Here is a 20,194-nt window from a genome sequence, read left to right on the forward strand (position 1 = left end):
TGCATGTTCACCCCCAATTTGGATTGGGGGACAAATAGCCATTTTTTTACTGTCAATCACAGCCAGGAAAACTCTGGTGGTGAGGGAAAAGGAAAATGGTATTAATACTCACCCCTCGCTATGACAACTACCATGGTGAGGAGAACATTACTTTTTTTTACTTTTCAGAATTAAATTCCCATTTTTGCATTTTCTTTTTAAAAATTAAGGGCCTAAAGGCAAGGTTTTTATGTTGGCCGTATGTATACATACCACCAACATAATGGTTTACCCCCTCCCGATTTAGACCTGGCCGGCCAATAGGTTTGGCTGCCATAGTCAAACCTCTCAGATGATTCAATGGGGTAAACGCTGTCAAGAAACAGCTATATGTCCACCCACCCAATTAGTATGGACAGACATAAAACATTTTTTTTTTACTGTCGGTGACCACCAGGCAAACCCTGGTGGTGAGGGACAGTAAAACTGTAATGATGCTCCCCTTTCTATAGGAGGTGACTCTCATGGCGAGAGAAGCATTTTTTTTTTATTTTCAAAATAAAACCACTTGTTGGATTCTCTTTTGACAATAAAAAAAGAAAACTGTTTGGTTCATGATGCAGCCCTGCAGCAAACAGCAAAATGCATTGTCAGTAACTGCCTTGACAGCGGATCCTGTTAATGCATTATAAATTGCCACCTGCTTGGGGTTCATCTATAATTATGGCGGGCGATCCCTCCTCCATGGAGATGGAGTCATTTGCTCCATCCTCCAGGCGGAATAACCTTGTTTTCAAATGTAAAGGTTTAGTGCCAAATGACCACTCAGAAGAAATACTGTTTGTCTGGGTTTTATTTTCAGCAGCCAAAAAAAATGATAGACATAGGTGCATATAAGAAAAAGAAAATTCCAGACTTGAGGTCAGCAACATCTTTTTTTCTCATAGGTCCTTCGGACCTCCTGTCCTCCGGTACACTCGACAGGAGAAGAGACTCAGGTAAGAAACTACCCGAGTAGAGAGAAATGGGAAGAAAAAAAGGAAAGAACTTTCAGAGTCTAGTGTCCAACTAGACCTTATCCAGAGCTGTTTACAGTCTTCTTAACCCCAAGCCCATTTCTTTGTTACCAGCACCAGCGAAGGTACTAGAAAAACTGGTACAACAGCAGTTAGCGAATTTCCTGGAAACTCAAGGGTTACTCCATAATTCACAGCATGGATTTAGACAGGGCCACAGTACAGAATCAGCACTGATCGAGATGGCAGACGTGGTTCGATGGAAATTAGATACAGGGGCGAGGGCAGTGTTGGTGCTGCTGGATTTATCAGCAGCATTCAACACCGTCTCTCACCCTGTTCTCCTCAACTGTCTCCACTCGATAGGCATCCAAGGCCAGGTCTTGAAATGGGTGTCATCCTTCTTGTCCAATCGTACCCAGGCAGTGTTTACCCCCCCTTTCACCTCAGATAGTCGCCACTCAAATGGGGAGTCCCTCAGGGCTCTTCCTTGAGTCCCCTTCTTTTTAATGTTTATTTTTCCCCTTTGGCCGAGTTGATCGCCCAGTTGGGAATCAAAGCTACATCATACACGAAGGACATCCAACTGCTCTTTTCATATGAAGACATCTCAGACACCACATTTGATCAATTAAAAGATTGCCTGCGTAAAGTTGCATGTTGGATGGATAACAATGTCTTCGACTGAACGCGGGAAAGACAGAGGTTCTTTTTTTCCACCAATCATCCCCGCTGGACTCCAACTTGTGGTGGCCACATGATTTAAGTTCACCTCCCACCCCCAAAGAATCTGTAAAGAATCTCGGAGTCAGATGGGACTCTGCTCTCTCTTTTCACACTCAAGTTCAAACGGTATCTGCCGCCTGTTTCGGTAAAATTAGGATGGTAAAAAAACTCATTAACTTTCTACCCAGAAATACAAGGAGAACAATAGTCCAAGCATTAATCACATTGCACTTGGATTATGCCAATGGCCTGTATGTTGGACTTGCCGCAGTCCTCTGCCATCGGCTTCAAATTGTACAAAATGCCGCAGTCCGATTATTATGCGGGATTTCTCTTCGAGAACATATTTCCCCTCATCGCCGCTCTCTCCATTGGCTACCTATACAGAAACGGGCTGAATTCAAGGCACTGTTACTGGCCCATGGGGCAATTAAAGGGAAGGGCTCGGCATATCTTTCTACCTGCCTCCGCCCATACAAAAACATCAGATCTCTGCGATCAGGTTCCAAAAATCTTCTCACTATCCCGATATTTAAAAAGACGCGATCAGGAGGAAAAACCTTCCGAATCTGTGCTGCATCCCATTGGAATAAACTTCTGCAGTCGATTCGATCAATTCAGGAGGAACTCCCCTTCCGTAGGGCTTTGAAAACCCACCTCTTTTGCTAAATCCTTATGGAGTAAGAATCATTTCATCCGCTGGAGCGCCGGGACACCCCGTTGGGGTAGCTGCGCGCGATAAAAGTGACACTAAAGAAAAAAAAAAAAACATCCCTCTCTCCTGCTGCTGGGTTCCCTTTGCTTCCAATTAAGGAGCCACACAGACACCAGATGAAGCCACAATCCCTCCTGGGACACGGCGTGGTTCGAGAGACTCTTGACAGACTGGAGACTCTGCTCCCCCTTCTTTTCTGCCAGCAGTTGGAAACTCTTGACAGACAGGAGACTCAGCTTTCCTTTCTTTTCTGCCAGCTGTTTCTTCGGGCAGTGCTGATGCAGGAAGTACTCTCCCCGTTTCCCTGGATCTCTTGGAGCTGACTTGCCGGTCATTTCTTCCCCCGCGCCTCCTGCAGCTGTTCCGCCGTCTTCTCCGTCACTCTCCTCTGGGGTTTCCTGGACCCCACGCAGCTGCGCTCTCTCCTTCTTCTTTACCACGGCACATGGTTCTTGGTTCCTCCCTACCGCACGACTTCCGGGGTGGGCAAAAAGGAAGGAGAGGGCATCCGTCCCCCAACCATCGGATTCACCAGTTTCGTGACACATCCCCATCCCTGGATTTTCCTGATCTGGAAATAGTGGGAAATGTGATAGGAAGTCTGGCCCAGTTAGTTCCTTGCCTCATTATGATACACCTCAAATTAAAAAAGGTTGAAGCAAATTAAACTATCGAAGGACCCTGGGAATATAATAATGACGTTTTTCAATTACCCATTTAATGGCCTGGAATTTCTTTCTACAGTAGAATAAGCAGTCTCATGGGGAAATATCTTCCTACTAATGTACAGAATAGGTTTCTCAATACTTTTGTCATCTTTTTCTGCGAGAATGGCTCCTATGCCCATGTCAGAAGCATCTGTTTGTAGGATAAAAGTCTTCTCAGAGTTGGGGAAGGTGAGAATTGGGCAGAGGTAATAATTTCTTTTAGGATTTGAAAGGCTTTTATTGCTTTTTCTGATGGACTTTGAAAACTGGCAGTAGGAGTTCCTTTACTTAAAAGATCAGTCAAGGGTGCAGCTACAATAGAGTATCCAGGAATGAACCTGCGATAATACCCTACCAAATCTAAAAAAGACCTCACAGCTTTTTTGTTGGTTTGAAAGGGGACCTTAGTGATTGATTTGATCTTCTGAGTTCAGGGTTCAATCAGTCCATTACCCAACAAATACTCCCAAAAAAAGCCCATTGTTGATTTTTTTGCATTTTTGTATGTTAAGTCGTTCAAGATTATGTTTAGATATTTCAAATGCACATCTCAAGTACGACTGAATACAATGATATCATCTATATAGGCAGAGGAGTATTCATGATGACTTTTGAGAACTAGATTCATTAGTCTCTGAAAAGTGGCAGCCCGAAAGGGAGCACTGTGAAATGAAACAGTCCAAAAAGAGTGGAAAAAGCCATTTTCTCTTTATCTTCTTTTTTTAGTGGAACCTGCCAGTAACCCTGTGTGAGATCTATTGTGGATATACCTAGTGTCTCTAATTCTCTCAATCAATTTATCATCCCTAGGAAGAGAGTAGACGTCTAATTTAGAGATTTTGTTAATTGCTTGGAAGTCTATGCAAAACGTTATACTCCCATTGGGTTTTGGGACCAAAACTATGGGAGAGGAGCAATTACTTTGTGAAGGCTCCATGACATTCTTCTTCAGCATGTGCTCTATTTCTGTGAGCACGGCCTGCCTTCTTGCTGCTGGGATCCCATATGCTTTTTGTTTTATCACTCTCCCTTTCGGAGTGCGAATAGAGTGTTGGGCTAGTTGTGTTTTCCCTGAGATGTTGGAAAATATAGGAGCAAAGGGTTGTAGCGTGTTTCTCAACTCTTTCTTTTGCTCTTCAGACAGTTCGTCGCTTATTTGTAGCTGTTCTAAAGTGGTCGGAGTGTTGTTGCCTACATGTGTTATGTGCACAGTTTTGGGCAAGAGTCCTTGCCATTTTTTTAGAAGATTTACATGAAAGATTTGCTCCCCTTGGACCCACCATTCTCAACTTGTACGATAGATATCCAATCCTTTATATGATTTTAAAGGGACCTCTCCATTTGCATCTCATCTCATCGTATGCTAGTAGGACCAAAGCCCAATCGCCTAGTTGATATACTCTTAGTTTTGTTCCTGTGTCATATATCCACTTTTGTTTACATTAACTTTTCTCCAAAGTCGTACTCGCCAACTCTCTGAGTTTTCTGATACATGTTCTTAACTGCTGGGTGTACTCTAAAAGGTTATCCGCTTCCGGTTTCATGTCTTTCTTCCATGCATGTTGAGTTATCTCTTGACGTGTTCAGGATTTTTGTCCATAGAGTAACTCAAATGAAGAACACCCATAACTGCTTTGCACCTGACTTCTTAGTAAGAAGAGGGCCAGGGGAAGTATTTGGACCCAGTTTCTTACCTCTCCAGATAGTATTTTTTTAAGAAGGAGTTTGAGAGAACCGTTATATCTATCAACTAACCCATCCATCTGAGGTTGATATACTGAGGTCTTAAGGTGTTTATTATTTAACTGTTTACATATCTGTGCCATAAGTCAGGATACGAAGGGGGTACCCTGATTTTTAATGATTTCTTTGGGGAACCCAACTCAAGAGATACGTTCTATAAGATTCCATGCAAGGGTCCTAGTGTCAGAACTACAAAGAGAAAAGGCCTCCGGATATCGAGTGGCGTAATTGACTATAACAAGGGCATACTGGAATCCTTTTGCGGATCTTGGTAAAGGGCCTAGCAAGTCCATCCCTATCCTTTCAAATGGGATGCCTATTATAAGTAAAGGCTGGAGGGGTGCTTTAGGGGATAGGTAGGGATTCTTGTTCTGGCACACCTCACATTCTTGGCAATATTTTTTATATGGGCGAAGATTCCAGGCCAGTAAACATTTACAAGGATTTCTTTGTTTTTTTTCTCGGGTCCAGAATGTCCGGCTAATAAATGCGAGTGGGCATAAAATATAATATGGTCATGAAAGTCTTTTGGTACCAGTAGTTGGGGGGGGGTTCAGTGGGTCCTGGTAGTCTATATAGGCGTACATTTTTTTATCTGCAAATGGAGAAAAGTTTGTGTGTTGTTTTCTCGGGCTTTCTCCCAAATGGGTGGTAGGAGCACATCATTCATCTGAGTGAATCGAAAATTATGGTCTTTCATCCACTGTTCTGGGACTAACAAGATGTTTTTTGGCATTGGATCTTGGGCTTCCTTTACCCGGTTACGCATTTCCTAAAACATATCTATAAAGTGTGGGTTATCTGTTCCCAGGAAGACATCTTCTGGCAAATTAGGGAGTACCCCTACTTCTACTTCCAATTTTCCATTATCTGAAGAAATAACCAGTCTGGCAACAGGGTATGTTTTGACGTCCCCATGTACAAATCTAATGTGTACATATTTGCCAGATATAACCTGGGAAGGTAGAACTAATTCTGCTCTTACAACTGATTGTTTGCACCCGGAGTCCAATAAGATGGATGTCCTTTTCTGATTGACCTGTCACTTACAAAAAATATGGGTCCCATCTCTTGAGTGAAGGAAATGGAACTTGGAGAGTAATTAACCTTCATCGGTTCATCTGTGATTTTCTTGTTTTTACAAAAATGAGCTATGTGGTCCAATTTGCCACATCCTATACATTGAGGACCAGGGAGAGCCTAAAGTTTCAGTCTGGACTGCATGGTTTTCTTGATTTCACTGATTGTTTTGTTTTATTTCTGATCAGTATGAAAAGTAGTGATCTTGGAGGGGTTCTTTGCGTGTCTGTCTGTCTCTAGTGAGTAGAGTCGGTGGTTGGACCTGTGAAAAGGTAGAAGCCATTTCAACTGCTTGTTCACTACTGAGTCCCGAATGTTGGCGTAAGCAGCATTTTGTTTGATGAGGATGGGCTTCTATGAACTGTTCCAGACACATTTTTTCTAGTATCTCCTCCTTGGTATGGTCATGGGTTTTATCCACTTTTTGGCTGCCGTTTTTATTTTAAAGTATAGCTCCTTTGGGGTAACACCCGGTTTGCCACTTTCTTGTCTAAATCGTAATCTGTAAGCTTCTTCATTCAGGCCTGCCTTGTCTAATATGACTGTTTTCACTTCTTCATAAGTGGCTTTTCCCTGGGGATTAGCAGTTTGATATGCAGTCTGGGCATCTCATGAAAATAAATGGGCCAAATTAAAGGGCATCTTTCTAGGGGCCATGCCCTTGCCCTGGCTGTGCATTAGAAATTAACCAAAAAGATCATCTCTGAGTAAAGGTTTCTGTAACTTTATCATAAGGGCGCTTGTGGGACTGCCCTATGACTTGCTAATCCAGAAGTCACCAGTAGCTGTTCATGGGCCAACTTGGTCAATTGTTCGGTTTGAGGTTTTAATGCATCGCAAAATAGTTCCCGGTAAGCCTTTGTGGAAGACATTTGACGTTCTAGGGCTCATTCCAATTTCCGTTGTCCTTGGCTAGATGTTCAATCAAGGCATCCATTTTTTATCAATGGAAAGGGTGTTCCAGCATTCTCCACCACTTGTTGTCAAATGTAAATGCTTATCCTCCAATGACTACTCAGAGGGTATACTGTATTCTCTGTGTTTTACTTTCAGCAGCCAAATATACGAATAGACATATGTGCATATAGGAACAAGAAAATCCCAGACTCGAGGTCAATAACGTCTTCTTTTCTCATAGGACCTTCGGAGCTCCTGTCTGCCTGTACCCACAACAGAAAAAACACTCAGGTAAGAAACTACCGTTGTAGTGTAAATTTTATGTTTGGTTGATGAAGTGCTCTTTTCTTAATAAATAAAACTCTCTGTAGAAAAGGTGCTTGTTACTAAGAAAAAGGAGGGAGAGAGAAGAAGAGGGGAAAAGGAGGAACTACCTTTCCTTGTTTGGGTTGGAAAAAAAAACCCTCCCAGATAATTAGTAACTTTCCCCAAAAGAGAGAAACTAAAAGAGAGAAACAGGAAGAAAAGAAAAGAAAAGAAAAGAAAAGAAATGAATCTTCAGGGTCTAGTATCCAATTAGACCTTTTCCAGAGTTGTTTACAGTCTTCTTAAATCCAGCCTCCCTATCTCCCACTGCCGGGTTCCCTTTGATTCCAAATAAGAAACACACACCTGATGGCACGCACATGATGAAGCCACGTCCCTCCTGGGGCACAGCGTGGTTTTGGCAACTCTTGACAGACAGGAGACTCCGCTTACCCTTCTTTTCTGCCAGCCATTTCTTCGGGCACTGCTGGTGCATGATGCACTCTCCCCGAGTCCCTGGATCCCTTGGGAGCCAACTTGCCAGTCGTTTCTTCCTCAGCTCCCTTCCTCAGCTCCTCCTGCAGCGGTTCCTCTGTCTTCTCCGTCACTCTCCTCTCACATTTCATGGACACTACGCTGCTGCGCTTCCTCCTTCTGCTTTACGGCGGTGCGTGGTTCTTGGCCCCTCCCCTCAGTCTGACAACCGGGGTGGGCAAAATGGATGGAGCTGCCCTCCGTCTGCGGACATCGGATTCACCTGGTTCGTCACACTTGTGCTGTCCACCAAATTTTAAATTAGGCCCATTCTTCATGGATGCTATATAGACTAAAATTACTGTCAGCAGTTTATGTTCTATATACAGTGATTTCCCTTCCGGATATAGCACAGACTGTAACTGAGTCCACTTTTTAAAATCATGATGCACAAAAAACCCTATTGTAGTCAGATTTTATTTGGGTCTGTTTGCTCTAGTGGTGTAGGTGAGGCCTAGCAACAACAGTGCAGTCAAGGAAGCAGCAGTTGACACCACACTACATACCGATAATTAATATAACATCAAGCAAAGGAAATATAATTAGCTGGAAGATCAACACAGGCAAATTATTTAGTGCCCCTGTGGAACATGCTCTGACTAGATGAGAGGAATCAACCAAAATGTAGTCTTCGAAAGATTTGTGCGTCTAAGCATCCTCACAGAAACATATTTTCCTACCCTGATTCCACTTGGGACATTTCCCCTTCTAATGGAGATATCTTCCCTCACCCTGAGGTGCTGTAAATCCACCATTGCAGCACAGCTTCTTGTGACAAAAAAAACCTCATCTCCGTTGTCTGCCTAATTCTACAAACTTGTTGGGAATGATCTGAAAATAACGACCAAATAGATGTCAAACTCTGAATCCTGTAAAGTGGCTTCTGGTCAAAAGAAACAACTATAGAAAGCAATTAAAATACATGGAACTAGAAAAATAAGCAAATAAGTTAATAATAAATATTTAATTTATTAATTCATAATGTGCACTCCCACTGCACAGTGCTTGCACAGTTCCTTGCCAGGCCTCCTCATAAGAGGCAGTTATCATGAATAGCTTTCGTTCACTAATCACAAATTTTCTACATGGATTGCATATGCATGACTTTCCACCGAACTGTATTTGCTCAATACACAACTAATTTATGTTGTGATATTCCTCTGTGTATGTTTAGAACTGTCCACAAGCAACCATAACCAGTGTACCACAAAGTATCCCAAATAAGACACTATTTTTCTAAACTAGAACTGAACTTCCAAGAAGCAACTATTCCCCACAATTATACTTGGTCATAGAAATGCAAACATAACCCTGATCAGAACACAATCACTTGGACCTTTCATTGCATACAATTTCACACCTACCCCTGACTAAGACACAACCATTCCACATGGTGATGCTGTGCTGTACGATTGGAGGACACTTACCTAAATCTTTGAAATCCCCTTTCTCTCCCTTTTGCCCTGGTAGCCCAGGATTTCCTTTCGGGCCTGCAGCACCAATGGACCCGGGGTTTCCTTGAGGCCCAGCCTTTCCTGGGGGACCTTGGAGACCCCTCAATCCTTGCAAACCTGAAACAAAAACAGGTAAAATACTGTTAGTGTAATGGTCATTTGTAGATGGAGTTTCAGTTGCCTTGTAATGAGCTCACCTTTTCTAATGATGCTAACTATTTGGTGAGCCTAGGTCACTGACCAATGTAGTACCGATATTTTGAAAAGGTAGATGTGATTCAGGGACAGCTGAATTGCATTTCTATAATCAGGGAAAGATCATAATTGATTTTTTACAACACCTTGTGTAACTTCCCACTGAATTTTGCAATGGTTTTACAAGACAAAACTAGGGGTGGGTATACCTGACGTAATTCTCTTTTACGTAATCTGTATAGTTTGTATTATTTCTTCTATTTAATTAAATTAAGTGAGTTATATTTTAGTAACTGTGATTCAGTTATCTTGGGGTCTATTCTTTAATTACCAGCTGTTTGGTGCTCGATTGAGGATTCTGTGGTTAGTGTTTTTAGAGCTAGAGCAATTGTATTTTGTGAGAGGTTCCAAATGTAATGAAGGTTTTCATTGATTTTAAGTTTTTTAATCACATTTTTGATTTAACATTTTTTTAGGGTAATTATTAAAAAATGTATTTAAAAATAACAAGTCTTAATGTTTTTACTTTCCTTGTTCAAAATTTAGTTTTTTAGGTTTTGATGTTAAAAAGTATTTTGATGTACATTTTGTGATTCTGTTTTTTATAGAAAAAACTAGTATCTTTACTGCAAAATGTTTTGAAAATTGTATTTGGCTTATGATTTAGGATAATATGTTTACATGTCTGCAGCCACAAGATTTGTATTTTCCTCAATGTCTGTGGGACTGATGTTAAAATAGTATCTGAAACCCACTGAAATTAGGCCCTTTTTCCAATGTTTGTGGGAACTGCTGTTAGAAAGGCAAAATGGAACTCCTTTCCCAAATGTTTGCCATTTCCCCAATGTATGCACAACAGGAACTAGAATAGTAAATGTTACCTCCTCAATTTTTGCATGTTCTACATTGTCAGTCGAGCAGGATTTAGAATAGTGAATTCCCCCCTCCCTCCTCATTTATAGACTTTTCAAATTTTTGCGGGGCAGTTCTTAGAATAGTAAAGTTTAACTGCCCTCCAAAACAATGTTTGTTCTTCTCCCAATGAATGTGAAACAGGAGTTAAAGTGTTAACTGAAGTTAGAATTGTAAATCTAACCTCCCCTCCCGCCCACAGATCTGGCAATGTCTTCAATGTTTGTGGACCTGAAGTTAGAATAATTAGATTACTAAATCTTACCCCTTCCAATTTTTGCATTTTCCCCAATGTTTGTGGAACTGGTTTTAAATAGTACATTTTTCTCCTTCAATTATTACACTTTTTGACCAAAGATTGTGGTGTTAGAGTTCAAATAGTAAATAATGTTACCTCAATGTATGCATTTTTTCTAAATATTTAAGGATGCGAGGTAAAATAGTAAAGTAACAACTTAATTAAACATTATTAATTTACTTTATTATATTAGTTGTTATTATATTAGAAGTAATAAATAATATTATAGTATGTTTCTTCTTTGAAGTATATTTAAAAATATTGAAAAATAAAAAGATATACATACATATTCATGAGCTATAAAAATGCATGTACATTTTCATACAAAATATAATGTAAATATTGGTCAAGTGAATAACATTACAACAATATTAAATAGGAACAGATATAAAAATAATTACATTATTTTAAACCTCAAAATTAACTCCAAGATTTATAGAAAAAACATTAAGATGTTTTCTTTTTGTCAATGAATTCTTCAACATACAGTTTAGGTACTTGTTATTAAATATTGTTTGTAATTTTAAAACTTTTATATATTTCACATAGATTTTAGTGTTTTTTAACCTTTTCACTCTTTAAACATTTTTTCAAATAACAGTCATTTTTACATTGACTGCAATGTGTGTACAGTCTCTTTTTCATTTTTATTATATAGTACCAGTTTTTAAAAGTGTTTTATTTATGTCATACCGCAGTGCACATCAAGAGATGTGGTGTCAGGTTCCTGTTTCCTGGAATCAGGTAAGAAAACTTTAATTTTGCATGTGGTTGAATTAAAATAGTTGGCAACATTTTGTTTCAGTAATTTTAAATGTAAATTATTGTTTTGAGATGGATTTGTTAAATGACATTAGAAACAGGTTTATGTGCACTTTGTTTTTAGTGTAGGGCATAAGTGAGGGATGCTTATACAGTAATGGATATTTTGAGGTTTGTAATAGGTTGGAGATTGTAGTGATACTATGCTTGTAGAAACTTTTGTTATTTGTTGTCTTTTTTCAATAAGGTCTGAAAAATCTATTGTTTTTGTATTACAGGTGCTAAAGATCTTCCCCTTTTGTGTTGTAGTTGTTACTACCGCTTATGCTGTTTTAAGAAAAATGTGCTGAAATGTTTGTTTTCCAACTATTTGTAACCATTTTCTTCTGTTTTTCAATTTACACATCTTTTAATTAAAATAGTTTACAAGTACTATTTCCGACTCTTGCTGGTAAAAGGAGTTGTTGATCTATACTGCTCAGATCTGAGTAGGAACTTTCTCACTTGGAGCACTTGTTATTGCTGGCAGTAAGATGTGCTAGGCCCTAGTGACGATTCATAAAACCTTCCACCATGGGCTAAGATCTCTATATTAGCAGACTGAAGCCTAATGTTCCTAGTCATACCTTAAGTATGAAGGTTAACGATTGGCTTTTCTCTTATAGTTTTAAGACGGAGAATTTAGAAAGATAGATGTTCCAGGCCATTGAATTTCAGTGATGGAATGAATTTCCACTGAAATTAAAAAACGCATCTTGCTAGTAGAGATTACAAATTACTTGAAACCCATCTTTTCTAGTGGACTATTCAATTCAGATTAAGTCTCCTTTGTAAACTAATAAGAACAACATTCAGGAGTGAGTAGTAGTTCACTGAATCACTGTCAAAACTCTAAACAAACAACAAAATAAAAAGGAAACATTTCCATTTTTAACACAACCCCTTTTCGTTTAATTTAGGCAATCACACATAAAGGGTTTGATTACTAGTCTGGTGGTCCACCGACTGCCAGACTCGCGGAGCACGGTTGTGGCAGTCTTCTGGCGGCTGTATTACATTTAGGGAGATATGACTGCCATTACTCCAGTGCAGCCTCCAGGGAACCGCCAATCTTGAGGCCGCAAAATGCTTGGCGGGACTGCAGGTGGCAAAAGAAGAGCTGTGGTTCTGTGGAAGAGTTTTCCTGCAATACTGATTCTAGAGTCTTCACAAAAATGGGGGAGCATTACTGTTTGTGCTTTAGATCTGCTGTAAAACTGTTGTGCGTTGCTCTGCTTTGTATTTAACTATCACACAAGAGGACTGCAAATAGGCCCAGGCAATGATGACTTTGAGGATGAAAGCTCCCTCTTTTCTCCCATCAAACACACAGAGATCAGGAATGCCTAAGAGCAGCAGAGGGAAGTACACACAAAATGCATAACCAACACCGTTTTTAAGATGATGGATGTACTCTTATTTCATTCATTAATGAAGCATTCACACAGGTAGAATTGTAACCAATTTCTTTCTGTTTATTCATGGGTTGTATATATAATGAAAGAATTTAAACCGGGCCAAAATACTACTCTTTAATTACATAAACTAAGAGTAAACCAAATACATTTAACAAATGTCATATGTTATATATTTTTTTTGTTTTTCTTACTTCTGTATCATTTTCCCCTTTTGAACGCCTATCCTCTCTGCTCCTGATTTGGCACTAGCACCTTCTCATTCTACGAACTTACTGGGGCATAACACAGGCCCCTGCCACCCCTGCAGTGCAATAGGTCTCCTAAACTTCAGGGAGGCCCAAGCACTCATGGGTCCCCTTTGCAGCCCAAAGCTCATGAATATTCATGAGATATGGGAGTACTTCAGCCCCTCGCCCCCAATCTAACTGCCACTTCTGCAGATGCTACAGGAGTCCTATCTGTCAGCAGTCTGTGTCTGCTTCATGAACGTTTTGCAGCACCACCATTGCAGTGGTGCTGGAGCAATTCTCAGAGTGAGGTTGCTAACATTAATGTGGAATCACTGAAGTCATGGGGATTGTAAAAGACCCAAATGTCATACAAAAACAAGTAGGAAAAATGTGCTCCGGACGTTCGGCAGGAGAGTGGTAAGGGTTTGGTATGTAGCCGATAGTGCATTTTGGAGCACTGGTGTTGTATCCACTGCTATTTGCAGACAGCAACTTTCCTGTTGAAAGAGCCACTAAATTTGCATAGACATGCAATTTTACTGATAAAAAATATGGAGCACAGAAACGAATATGTGTGGAAATCAGATTACAGTGACTTTTTATCACTTTTCCATCACCAAGTAAAGTGTCTTAATTAGAGGTGAGCGGTGACAAGCATTGCATTTCAGTGGTGCAAAGTCACCACTGAAATGCCCCATATCAGCTTCTAGATTGCCAGCGACGTGCATGGGGAACACGCGGCAAGATGTTCCAATAAAAACCCAAATCTCTGACACCTTCCCAAAATGTTCCTTTGCCTATGTGTAACAGATTCATCTTTAAAGGTGCACATAGTGCTGTCCTTACCGCTGTTACAGTTTCCATTTGTGTGGCTAGTGACTGATGTCTTTCTGGCACTGCCAGAAATCCCTCTTTGATGGTCCTCTCCTTGCTTCAGCTCTCTTCCGCTTAGCCTCAACTAATGAAGATGCACAGGTAGCATTGGTCTCACCTAAACACCAAATACCTTATGGATGGTGCATCTCCCTAATCTTTATACCACATTCTAGCTTGCAGCCCATTTATTTATTTAGAAAGTTTTATATAGCGCGAACATGACCGCAGAGGGTATCAGAGCACTTTACAGTTTATGCATCAAGAAGGGTACAAGCAAACAAAACAGAAGCAACAAAAGCAAAAATTCACAGTCTTATGATGTCCAACATTCTCGTGAGCGAGGTAGCCGGGCCACAAATTTGCAGCTATGGACCCAGAATCAAATGAAAAGCCAGACTGGGGCAAAATATGTCTTCATCAGGAGCCCTTTGACTTCTTTTTTGAAGAGGACCGTGAAAGGTTCACCCTGACTTCAAGGGGAAGGGAGTTCCAGATCCCCGTAGCCATACCTGAGAAGGCTTGATAGTAGGCCTTTTTTTCTTGAATTTTTGTGGTTTGAGCAATAGGGTGCTGTATATGTTTTGAATAGCTGCTAAACACCAGCACACCTATCCGTTTGTATATAACTTTTAAAATTTTAAACTTGTATGTATGAATTTTTGATGCTGCTTTTATGATTTTAATTAATCGAAATAAAGACTTTTGACTGACTGACTGGCTTCTGGAGGCTTTCGAACCACATGAGAGCACCAGTTTCTGAGGGAGGTACAGCGGGGGTCTTGAAGTGGATGGCTTTGTGCGCCATACATGCAATTTTTTAACTGTATCCAAGCTTCATATGGAAGCTAATTCAGGGCCAGCAAGTCCAGAGAAATATGGTTGTATTTCTTAGTGCCAGTTATGAGCCTAGCAGCAGAATCAAGGGCAACCTTAAGAGAAGCCATCTTCACTCAGGGAAAGCTGCAAAGCGTTGCGGTATCATAGTCCAGCTTTGAGATCACTAATGCTTGCACTGCAACCTTTAGGTCATGAGCAGGGAGATTGGGTTTGAGTTTCCTAAGGATGCTGAGTTGGAAGTTCACTTCTTTTGTGAGGGAACTGATGTGCTTCTGCATGTTCAGACTTTTGTCTAATTTAATACCCAGAGAGGATGCTGACTCCACGAGGTGAGGGCTACATCTTTCCAGGGGCTTTGCCAAGGTGGGGATGTTAGAGGTTAGGCGAAATGTATGAAGGTCCGTGGGATCAGCATATGGTTTCTTTATATATATGGTTTTCTTTGTGTATATTGCATTAATCCAAGGTTTGTAACATACTCCAGAATGCATTGTTTTTGGAGGGGTAGTGCTGCGCATAGTCAGTGATAGCCAAAGCTGGGAGACAGAGCATGTTCAGTGGCCTAATTGACAGGTGATCAAGGTCAGAGAGTAATTCAGTTTCAATCTTAATAGTCTTATCTGTGAAGAAATCAATGAATTCTTCACAGTTCGGCAGTGTCCCTTGACCCAGTGATGAGAGATTAGGATGCCTGTTAGCTTGGGACTTGATGAGATTGAAAAGTTTTTGGGGACAGTTTTTTGCTTTGTCTAGTTGAGTTCTGAAAAAGGTGGCCTTCAAGCATCTGATAGGTTTATTATATATGCTTCTCTGGGATCTCAAATGGTAGAGATGTTCAAGGGAGGGATAGGATCGCCACAATCTTTCTGCAAGTCTTAAATTTCTTCTTTCGGAATTAAGACTATCATTAAACCATGGTTTGGAGAGTTTAGAGGACATTCTTTTAAGTTGTAGTGGTGCAACCGAGTCCAGTACATTAAGAATTGAGTGGTTATAGTGGGCCGTAAGGTCATGGACATCCGACATGTTCAAGGGAGAGAGCAGTCAGATCTTGTGAGTTGATGTTCTGTAGACATCTTTTCAACTGTTTTGGGTTCTTAGGCTGGGCTCTACTTACTCTTACCAATTCCAATAGTGGTCTGAGGATCGAATCAGGGAGGATGGAGTTGGGCTTACCAATGACAAGATCTAAGGTAGCTCCTTTGATATGAGTAGGGCTGTCACAGATTTGGATTAGGTTGCGGTCAAGTAGGAAGAATTTAAGGCTATTGACCACCACATCATTTACATCATTCCAGTGGAGGTTGAAATCTCCCAAGAAGATCTGAGTGCCATGGAAATCAGCATTGGCCGAGATAATGTCCATGATCTGTTCTATGAAAGTTGTCGCAAGGGAGCTTGTCAAACGTGTGCAGTTTGCATGAGTGATTGTTGCAACCAATCACTTCAATGCATAGGTATTTCTCAAGACCGCAGGAGGTGAGCATTGTACTTTCACTGTTAGATTGCTATGATGTAAACATGCAATGCCTCCCCCTAGACCACTAGTTCTGTCCAACCTAATAATATCACAGTTGGGAGGCATTTTAAAGTCCAGGATGGGAGCAGCTGAGTCATTTAGTCAGGTTTTTGTTAACATTACAAGGTCAAGATCCTGGGTAAGGATGAGGTCGGCAATGTCCGCAGCATGTTAAACAGCCGATCTACAGTTTAGGAACACGCATTTGAGTCTTATGTTGGTGTCCGTTGGTGCAGGCAGAGTGGTGGTGACTCTCATAAGGTTGTCCTCATTTAAAGTTCTGGTGTTTGCCCTAGGTTCCCTGAAGGGATCAGTGGGGATGGATTACATTTTTTGCACTTTTGATATAGTGGAGGTATGTGCTGGAACATATGAAAGTAGGAGAAAATGAATATTCCTATCAGACAGTCAGACAGGGAGGGTCTACTTCTGGAGGGGTGAGAAGGGTATTTAGGGGGCTGAGCGGAGACCCAACTATGGGGTGTGTGGGAGATGTGGGATGGAGATCGCCCCATATGGGGGCGGGGACCAGGTACACCAGTTGGTTATGATCAAGCAGAGATGGTGATTGTTCATACTGGAGTTAGCTGACAGTTCCTCAGTGGTATGTAATAGACTACATACCTCTGCCTTAAGTTGTTGTAGGCAGAGTGCTATCTCGTTAAGTCGGCCTTCCAATGAAGTGTGTGAATGGAATTGGAAGGATAGGTTCAGGGGACCCTGAAGCGCTAGAGAGCTAGAGGGGGCGGGGGAAAGTAGGGCAGGTGACGAATGAATGTGCCACGCGGGAAAGGGTTCTGGGAAATGAAGCTGCATGCTTGGAGGGATGGGGAGGTTAGGGGAGGAGGGGTCGGACAGATAGAGACCCTTGGATGCCTGTGGGAGCAGGTCGGGGATGCGGGTTGGGCTGGGGGAGGGGATCCTGGGGAGATCAGGACAGTGCTATGAGCAGTGGAGCTAGGAGAGTAAGAGCTAGCTAACATTGAGTGGAGAGCAGGTAGCCTAGCTTGATGACTGTGCTGTCGTGGCTTGCTCACGACGGGCATTGAGGGGGAATTGTTAATATGAGTTAAGGTAGGTAGAAGGGTAGATGTAGGGTCAGATGATAGTGGTGGAGAGGTAGGAGATAGACTTTGCGAAGACTGGGGAACCACTGGGGGGCCAGCCCATCCGAGAGGGGCAGATTTACTTACCCACTGTATTCATGATGGTGGGAAAAAAGTTGTCAAATACCACTAGATTGAGATCTGAAGCTTGAATAAGGATGGTTCCATTTTTGTAAAGGGAGATGGTGGCTACAGCTCTATAAGCCGAGGAGGGAGCAGCCATTGATCTAAGACCATGTCAAGTTTTCCGGGAAGTGAAGATCTTGAGCAGAGAGTAAATTGCCTTCCGCCATTGAGCATGGCGTTTAGTGTAGAAGATGAGATCATTTATGGTAACACCCTTTTGATGGAAAAGAAGGGTCTGCGATAAGGGTTTCCAGATAGGTTTTAAGTAGTCTCTGCTTGAAGTTTTTTGCAGCATTCTAAAATAGATTAGGGGGATATATGATTCGGAAAGCATATGGCCAGCCGGCTCCAAGTTGGGAGAGAGGAGATTCAAAGGATTAGGAACCATAGCAAACCAATTCTTGACTCCAAACAAAGGAGGCATAGGTAAGCCAAGAGTCTGGGCAGAAGTCAGCTCCAACCGTAGGAGGCATAGGTAGGCCAAGAGTCTGGGCAGATGACGGGGAAGTGCCACAGAAGTTCAGTGTGATAGCAGGCGGAGAGTTTCATGGGTGAAGTTGGGGTGTGCAATTGAATCACAATTGCTAGCAACGCGCCCTCTCGTTCCTTTGGGTAGACCAAGACCCATGAGAGCCAGACTATCTGGGGCTAAGAGACAGGAGGCTGGGTCGTGCTAACTTGAAGGCAAACATGGGATGGACATCTTTATATGGTAGACAGTTGAGGCAGGGATTTCACGAACGACCTTAAAGGAAATAACTAGCTCAATTTACGTGGTATTGGGGCAAACAAAGCAAGGCCACCCTCTGTGGAAAATTTTATTTTTTCAAAGTAGGTTGTGAGCGCAGGGCGTTTCATGAAGGTCCTTGAAGGACAAATTAGAGGCCCATAGTGTTCGATATCCTGGGTATTCCACATACAAGGATGTAATTATTTCATTAGCTGAAGGGACTGACTTAACAGTAGATCATGTGTGATGTTAAGAAGAGAACTCATGGACAAGATGTGTGGGATAAGGGTAAAATGAACCTCTCCAAGTTGGCCACCATATGTTGAGAATGGAGAAGGCCCATTTCTCTTTCCATGACCGGCAGAGCATAGAGACCAGGGAAGGGGTGCCCCTCTTCAGTTTCCAAAGCAGGAGGACAAAATTGATGCCCAACAACTACAACAAAGACACACAAAATCAGAGCCAATCAATGTACACATCTGAGCTCAGGGACATCACCACGAGCCAGCTGAACCAAGACAGCCCATCTAGAATCCCCAGAACAGACCGGGCTTGCGTGGCAACCACAATCAGAGATAGGCAGAGCAGGAAGGGCAGGCGGCACCTGCAGGCAGGCCAGAGCTGTAGCAACTCACGCTGCAGTGCATCGCTTGACCTCTGCCTCTTCATTTGCCTCTGATGCTGAAAGCGTAACATCAGTGGTGTTTGTACCCCTAAAGCAATGATTGTTGTTGTGGTGACTCTGGCCTGGGCCTACCCTTCACACATTTAACCAAGGGTGAAGTATAATTTCCACGTGGGGGTGTTATGGATGCTGTAGTGCATGTTCGCCCAGGTCTGTTCCCTCATCTTTGGACTGCATGTTGCCTGCATCTTTCTCCTCTTTTATTGTGCTCTCTATATGACAAGGCAGTAGTTCCTATTATATCTGGAAGTCATCACACTACTTTGTTTGTGTGTCAGGCATGGAGTTCATACATCTTCTTTTTGGGGTTATATGTCATCTCCAAACAGTAGGAAGATTAGTATTTTGTTTTGCATGTGGACCATCAGACTGCAAGGCCCACAATGCATTTCCAGTTATCTTGAATGGCAGGTCCACAAGCTCTGGTTACAATGTCGGGTCTTGCTGAATGGAAGTGGTCTTCCTTTACACATGTCTCTTATTCCCATACTGGTTTTGGACTCACATGGGGCAATGCACTAACCTGTGTCAGTAGGTCCTCGTGCAGGTGTGTTAATACTACCGGCTCCTGTCAGTGGCACAGTCATGGTGGGGTTTCAATCCTCCCATCCAAAGGATTTTGTTGTTGATGGCCCACCTCCAGTCTCACCAGCTTTTCTCCTCCTACTGTTCATTGGTGCATGAGGTTATAACAGTGTTTCCCTATCTCTCAAATACCCTGCTGCGTCACACTAGGTGCATATATTTTCTCCTCGATGCCTTGCCATTTATCATGATCTCAGTTACAGATAGTGATGATTGGGGAAACAATGTATTATTGTTTGCTACACAGTCCTTCACAAGAATTTCCAATTATCCAATAGAATCTAAAGCCAAAGATTTTATATGTACTGATCCACAAAATATTGCCCATGGAAGTCAGGTAGCAACATAAGCTTTTCCTTCACACAAAAATAAAGGTGTGTTTCTTTCTTTTCAAAATATGTGACATAAATATTTCTTTTTTGTAGGAGGTAGGAAATTGGTTTACTCGTTAAGGGGGCTGAAACCCTACTCTAGCAGCAACCACAATTCTGGCCAGGGTGAAAAACAGGCAACCCTTATATTAGCCTGTGCTTAACCTGATAGAGCGGTTATTTCTTCTGGTAATTTCTCAATGCAAAACCCTATTTTACCGCTGAAAAAGGGGTTGGGCCCTTCGCACCATGTATTACCTTCAGGAGATTTAAATAAACCTGAACAGTCAAAAATGCAATCATTATTTAAGCCAATGAAGAGAGTTGTTGAGTATTTTAAAGGGTTTT

General features: G+C 41.7%; 1 protein-coding gene across 1 annotated transcript in view; it reads right to left on the reverse strand.

Annotated features, from left to right (window-relative positions):
• The window catches only part of LOC147711695 (pulmonary surfactant-associated protein D-like), a 147,845-nt gene that overhangs the window by 15,564 nt on the left and 112,087 nt on the right, over positions 1 to 20,194 (reverse strand). Inside the window, exon 3 of the mRNA XM_086922412.1 lies at positions 9,131 to 9,274. Within this exon, the coding sequence (XP_086778538.1) occupies positions 9,131 to 9,274 (144 nt within the window). The remainder of the gene's footprint in view (positions 1 to 9,130; positions 9,275 to 20,194) is intronic.

This window comes from Lissotriton vulgaris, chromosome 5 (assembly GCF_964263255.1).
Source record: "Lissotriton vulgaris chromosome 5, aLisVul1.2, whole genome shotgun sequence".
In the NCBI taxonomy this organism is placed as follows: Eukaryota; Metazoa; Chordata; class Amphibia; order Caudata; family Salamandridae; genus Lissotriton; species Lissotriton vulgaris.